Source organism: Moschus berezovskii, chromosome 3 (assembly GCF_049115385.1).
Source record: "Moschus berezovskii isolate FMDL1 chromosome 3, NW_MosBer_1.0, whole genome shotgun sequence".
Taxonomy (NCBI): Eukaryota; Metazoa; Chordata; class Mammalia; order Artiodactyla; family Moschidae; genus Moschus; species Moschus berezovskii.
In genome coordinates, this window is record NC_142462.1 from 57,135,269 (window position 1) to 57,142,158 (window position 6,890).

The window sequence follows — 6,890 nt, forward strand, 5'->3', positions numbered from 1 at the left end:
TACGAAATCCTCCTTTGGTTTTGCATGAAAGACTTCTTTCTTATAGGAAGTGCATACTTCAAGAAGAAGGATCAGATTTTACCAAGAGAAGTCAGTGCTCTGGGCAGTAAATCTGTCGAAGGCCATAATTCCAGAATAGAGAAACCAATCGTAATTACAAACACCCAGGCACCTGTAAACACTTTGCAGGTAATCAATCACACTATATGGAAGTTATTCCCACACCACACATACCATTTTCGGATTGCCACCAGATCTTAAGGCGGTTTGGAGCAAATGTTGTGACCACATTTTCAATGAGATGACTGTCAGGGTTGAGGGTTTCATGATAAGGATCTTGTGAATTGCATATGAAGCATTTTTTGTCCTCCTGAAAGCAAAGATAGTTTCACAAGTCTGGGAAGCAATCACACACTCACATGCACACCAAAAATCAAGCCCACAATACAAAAATCAAACCTACTTTCTTCTAAAAAAAAAAAGAATGTGCCAAAATAACTTAAATGACCTAGCACATGTCTTTCACTTTTTAACTTAACAGAGTATGATATATATCCTGAAATTTTCCTCTTCTCTTGCAAATTCAAGGTCAAAAGTAAAAGAAGGCATTGTTTCCATAAGCTATTAATTTAATCAAAATGAAATTTCTAGGCTTAAGCCTTAATCTCAATGAATAGCTGGAAAAGCTTACTCTTGAGGCAAAATGCAGAGGAGGTTTTAGAGAATTTTTGCTGACATAAAGCAAACGAAAAGAAAAAGAGAACAATTCAACTGGCCTGATTTTCCAAAACCTATATAAGGCAGAAACCAAGTATTAGTCAGATATATTTAAGAAGCTTTGGGAACTACAGATCAAGACTTTCTAGCTTCTCCCCTGTGCTGACAGTGAATTCATGGTAGCAGCGTGCAGGCTAGCTCACAAACTGCTCGGAATATCCAGGAAGGGGACACCAGGCTGTCCTGTCAAGTTGGGAGCAATGAAAACTGGGACCAAGTCAAAGAATGCCAAGGACCTGAACTGAAAAATCTACCACTACTTTCAGTTTTAGAGTGGTTTTGAACTTTTGGCTTAACATTTTCCTTCTACCTAAAATGTGAGTCGCGGCCAAAAGAGCCTTCTTTGCACTCCATCATGGTGAATTGTAAATAGCAGCATCACTTAATGGTTCCCTTTTCCACATGAGGCTGGGCTCTCTATCCAAGTTTTTCTGAACTGCTTATTAAGTCTGAAAAGGAAGCCGAGGCAGAAATCTATTGAGACCCCACACACATCTTACAGACAACATTTAACACATTATCCACCTATGGATTATTGCAGAAAGTAATGCCTGTGGTTGGCAATTTGCTATGTAAGTGAATAGTGAAACACTCTGGTCAATAATGTTTGGATAATGAAGGATGGATTAATATGTCTCTGGTCCTCCGGTCAGCAAGTCGTTAAGCAAAGGTGATATCCTTGTAACGACAGTATCAACCGACGATACTACAGTTGTATGTATTTAGCTAGCTATTAGTTATCACCTTCCTCCCAAAGGGATTTTAAGACTGGCAAGATATACTAACCAGAAAACAGAAACCAGAAGTCAGGAATGCAGGGGAACCCTGGACGCAATACTTCTGATTCCTGCCTCAGGTTTTACACCTGTTCAATGTTTGAGAGAACTACATGCCCAGTTCCTTTCTTTGGGCTCTGTATCTGAAGCATAGCATGCCTCCACGTGTGCTCAGTCGTGTCTGACTCTTTCCAACCCCATGGACTATAGTCTGCCAGGTTTCTCTGTCCATGGGATTTTCCAGGCAAGAATACTGGAGTGAGTTGCTATTTCCTCTTCTAGGGGATCTTCCCGACCCAGGGATCAAATTCATGTCTCCTGCACTGAAGAAGGATTCTTTACCACTGAGCCACTGGGAAGCCCTGATATCTGAAGAGTGCCCCACAATTTCATGGCTAATTATATAAACTAGAGAGTCTGGCTCTACTTGCTTTTAGACAAACAGTCCAATTCTCATTCTGGTCAAAGCCGTTTTCAGGATCTGGTGATTCATTTACAGGATGTCCTGGCCTTGGAGGTAAATGTTAGCATAATATTTTAGGTGAAATTTACATGCTAATGTTAGAAAAGGTAACATCAACTGCCTTTGGTGACTTGTAGTCAAGGAAACTAATACCAGAGAACAATTACCAGAACTTTAAAAAACTGTAATTATAGCCTCCCTTCTAATCAGGAGGAAGCAGTCTAGACATCTCTGTATAAACCTGGAAGCAAATAAGTGGAATCCACTTTACCACATTCCTTTGGTTTAATTTATCAGGTTTTCAGAATGGGCTCTCTTTCTGTTTTTTGAAAGTGACTCCATTTGAAGGCATCTGCATGCAAACCACACAATATTCTGTCCCACTCTTGAAGGGCAGATCTACATGTAGGGGGAGTGACCAAATTTAGAGCAATTGACTTGGAACTTGTCCTGTACAGGAGACTATACTCTTATGTTTGCTTTAGAGGCCAGAGATATCAGTCTCCTAAAAAAAAATCAAGGAAATGGATTCTGATTCTGGGTAATTTATGCTTTGTACCTTCTTTCAAAATTAGTCTTATTAAAAACGTGACCTTTGAAATCTACAGTCTGGATCCACTTTTAGAAACAGAAAACACTCTGAAATTTCATTTTGGTCCTCCTCTATCAGGGTACCATGGCAACCAGGGCATTTTGAAAAAGCAAGCATCTGATCTTGATATCTAATGGAGGTGGATGGGAACAGCACCAAATGAGAGAAAAACAGTGGCGTGCTTTTCTCCATGATTGGAGTGACCTTGCAAGGTATTTGTTAGGGCTGGAATACCCTTTATCCAAGTGAAAGACTTGGGGAAAACCCAAGATCATCACTCAGTATATAAAAAAGGAAGAGGATAAACCACCTTTAACACACATTTTCCAAAAGGGAAAGACTGAAAAAATTAAAAACAAAAAACAAAAACATGGGCTTTTGGAGACCATGGGTCAGGGCTTGGGGCACGGGCCCCAAGATCTGTCTGCAGCTTTGCCTTTCTATACAGTGGCGGCAGGAAATGTTTGGCGGATGCAACTGTGCAAACTGAGATGAGGCAAAAGGGTGAGCTACCAGCCTAATCCCGGGACTCCCTGGCTGCCGACCTTCCTATCTGGATAGCTGGCAGGATACGGGGTCCCCTAGGCCTTCCCCTCCAGTGGGGACTGGAAGAGATGTGCGCGGAGCCATCTCTCTGCCCTCACCTGGAGGTGGCTGACGATACAGTAAGGCTCGGGTTTGTGCAGCCCGCAGGTCGAGGTCACCGAGAGCTTCTGCGCTCGGCCGATGAGAAGGTCGCCGGTGGCCGGGTAGCAGCTGCCCTCCGCGCAGCCGTAGCTGAAATCGGGTTCTTGAGCGCTCACTCCGACTCCGCACACGGCTGTGGAAGGGGCAGGCGGACAGCGTAGGGCACAAGCAGGGAGTGGGCCCAGGCAAAGAGAATAAACAGGGGGCGGGGACAGAGTAGATTCGGGGAAAAAAGCAAGATACATAGCAAAGAGACACAATGGAGTGAGGCCGGGAAGGCAGAACGTGGAGAGGAGGATTCAGAAACAGATACAGCAGGTTTGTCCAGTAACTGAGAGCATCACTCCGCCGAAGCCCACCTGCCCTCGCGCCCACCCTGATCAACCCTGGGAAGCAGATCCGGTCACTTCGAGGTTCCTGGACTCGGGCGCAGGGAGGCAGGCGGCCAAACGCCGCACACCCGCTTGCATGTGAACTCGCAGGCACACGGTAGCCTGTGCATCCTTGGGTGACAGTGCAAGTGTTTGCGTGGAAATTTGTAAGCGTGGGGACGCGTGAGTGTGTCCACACACTCGGAGGTCGCCTACGCTTCGCCGGGGACGGGGGATCATGGGGTTCGCGCGGAACACCACTGTCCCGAACAAGGGACGAGTGGTCAATCCCTGAGGCTTTGGACTGGCTTCAGCGATTCGTCATTCCAGGGAAGCTCCCAATCTAGCTGTTTCTGGCGCCATCCGGGGGCAAACAGCGATGGTTAATTAAAGCCACATGGCCCCAATTTGTTCTCAGGATGAAGCCTGAGAACTCAGCTCAGGCACTCTCCCGGATGGGCTTCTGAGGAGCCCTCGCGGCTAGCCCATTACCTCATGAAGCCTGACCCCAGAGATGGAGAGATCCACCGAAAAAGGGCCGGAGATGCAAAGCCCAGAGCGGGAGCTGCGGGAGCACCCGGAGCTCTGGGCACAAACACCCCAGGATGCGGTCCCCGGCCACCACCGAGGGCGCTGGCGATTAATCCCAACGCAGATTTCGATCAAGTCCCTCTCCCCACAGGCTTCCCCCAAAGCTGAGTCCAACGGTTTGGTTTATTCTTCCTGAAAGTCCAAGCCCACCCCTTCACACGCACCCCGCCCCGGTCCCTTTTCCTCCGAATTACCTAAGAAACTGAACGCGAACACCTGGAGCCGCCCCATGTCCAGTCCCTGCAGCCCAGGGGACACGGCCACCGAGCCGCCGGCTGTTTTTCCCAGTCTTCTTTTCTAGAGAGGTGGAGAGAAAAAAGGCAAATATTCAGAGAAGAGGGAGCCCTCGCATTTCCTGCCGCTCCCACGGAAGCGAAGGGTGGGAGGGTGGGGAGGGAAAAATCGCGCCGCCACTGTGTCCTGCTCACCCGGCGGGACGAGCGCTCTCTCGGCGCCTGGCAGCCCCCGAGCCCAAAGAAGGGAATTAGAAAGTTTCGCCCTGGAAGGAACCCAGGGAGGCGCCTCTGCTCATGCGCACACGGGGAGTCAGGGCGGAGGGGGCCGGGCGGCCCCTGCTTGGCGGGGAGGGGGTGAGGTTCAGGTCCCACCCTCCCTCCGCGCCGCCTTTGTTTTAAGGCTGCATCTGCGGATGCGACGGGCTAGTAGCTCTTCCAGTTCCGTGCGGCGCTGCGGGGCGACCGCCGGGGGCGCGTCCTGAGCGGTGCGCTGGGGTGCGGGAGGCGTTCGGGCGGGTCTGGGAGGTGGGTGTTCAGATCGCCTGGCGGGCGAGGGGCTGGTCAGGACCTACCGCTTGCTCCTGCATTTACATTTATAAGGAGTGAGTCACGACGAGATGCCCGAGGCTGTAAACTCTAGCGCTAGGCGAGGGCTGGTTAACCCTTTAGAAAGAGGGTCACCTGGCAGGTTGTTTCCGAGAAAGCAGGGAAGCCCCCTGTACTGCTGAACCCGGACTGCGCGCGACCTCGGATGTCTTCATTCCAAGGAAGCAAAGCGCTCTTCGCTCCGCCGCCTTTGCGCACCAACTCGGGACCTGCCTGGGGGGCCTGCCACCCAGGTGGCCACAGCATTGAATTACCCATCTAATTATTTTTTTAAATCAACTTTTAAATCCAAATTCAGAAGTAAGTTGCGAATTCAGGTAACTTCTCGAACAACCATATAGGTTAGTTTATTGACACTTTTCTCCATCTCACCGTGAAAGGAAGTCTCTCAAGAGACGCACTTAACAATCTCCACAAAAGCACAACTTCGCAAATTCTCGGAAGGAATAACATGGCGTACAAATGGTGGGGTGGCAGAGAGGGCCTCTGATGTCGGGTCTCTAGCAGCCCTGAGTGCGACCTGTCTGGTTAAATAAGCCGTAAATACGCGCTCACCCAGCTCCTGGGAGTTGGGGAGGGAACAGAAGCCGGTGGTGTCATTTTGTGCCCCCCTTTCGGTAAACTAGCCCAGTTCTGCTGCCTTAGCAATGGCTGGAATCAAAGCGTGAGCTTTCTTTAGTCCTCTGGGCAAAAGTGCCCCCTGAAATGAGGGGAGTATGTTAGTTGTTAGTCCAGTCAGGAGATTTAACTTTCTAATTAATCACCCTGGCAGAAGGGTTTAAGTGGCCAGTTGGTCAGCTTTTAACTTGGTTGAAATGAAATAGGGCCCTGGAAAGTTTAATCATTAGACCATAGAGTAAGTTACTTTGTGAGTTTATCTACATCCTTTTCCACTGGGGGGGGGGGGGGGAACTTAGCTTGTGGTGATATATTAATTATTCACCAAATCAGCACTTTGCCCTGCTTGTAGCCTCTGGAGATTTCTGCCTCTACCTGATGCTCAGGATCCCTGGTGCTTTCTGAGCAGCCCCAAGCACCCAGAAAGCTAGTGCTCTTGTGAGGGTCTAATATTGTGATGGAGGGTCTTCAGAACTTAAAAAGACTCACAGGTAAATGCCTTCTCCCTTTGTAGAACTTTGGATACCCTGGGCCAAAGTTGCTTATTAGTTTTTCATCCGTAGAAACTGCAGGCATCTCTGGTTCTGCCTCTTCTCGGAGCCCTCCTTGTTACTTGGTGGTTCTGTCTGTTGCTAGCCAGTGTCCTCTGCTAGAGGGCAGACACCTCCAACACTCCTCTAAAGCCCCCCATGCTCCTTACTACTTCACTTTCAGTAGGAAACTTACCTTTACTCAAAAAAATAGATTTGTTGGGTTTTGTTTGTTTTTGCATGCAAATATTCTGACCACTCGATCTATGAATGTGTCTGTCTTCATTCTCACCTTTATCTTTTGTGCTTCTGCCTTGGAAAGTGTGTCCTCCTCTCACTTCCTGAGAGCAATGCTCTTTCACACACAAACCTGCTCAAGTCCCCCATTTTAAAGGCAAACAAAAACAAAACCAAGAAGCTTTATTCTGCACACCCTCTACTCCATTCCTCCCTTTGACTTCATAGCCCACGTTCTTGAAAGGACAGTCTCACTTTGTTTTCTCCTGGCTTCTCCTCTATCCCATTGGAAAGCAGCTCCCATCTCCACCCTCTAATTGCCAAATGCAATGGATGTTCTCTGTGTTTGATTACTCTGTGGCATGTGATCCTCATGATTCCTCCCTTCTTGAGACCTTTCCTTGGC

At 48.3% G+C, this 6,890-nt stretch overlaps 1 protein-coding gene across 1 annotated transcript in view; it reads right to left on the reverse strand.

Moving 5' to 3' along the window:
- Nucleotides 1-4,841, reverse strand: part of LAMB1 (laminin subunit beta 1) — a 78,625-nt gene extending 73,784 nt beyond the window's left edge. The window contains exons 1-4 of the mRNA XM_055420783.2: nucleotides 4,686-4,841; nucleotides 4,452-4,554; nucleotides 3,253-3,428; nucleotides 235-370 (exon numbers count right to left, since the gene is read on the reverse strand). Of these exons, the coding sequence (XP_055276758.2) occupies nucleotides 235-370; nucleotides 3,253-3,428; nucleotides 4,452-4,488 (349 nt within the window). The 5' untranslated portion in view covers nucleotides 4,489-4,554; nucleotides 4,686-4,841. The remainder of the gene's footprint in view (nucleotides 1-234; nucleotides 371-3,252; nucleotides 3,429-4,451; nucleotides 4,555-4,685) is intronic.
- Between the last annotated feature and the right edge of the window lie 2,049 nt (nucleotides 4,842-6,890).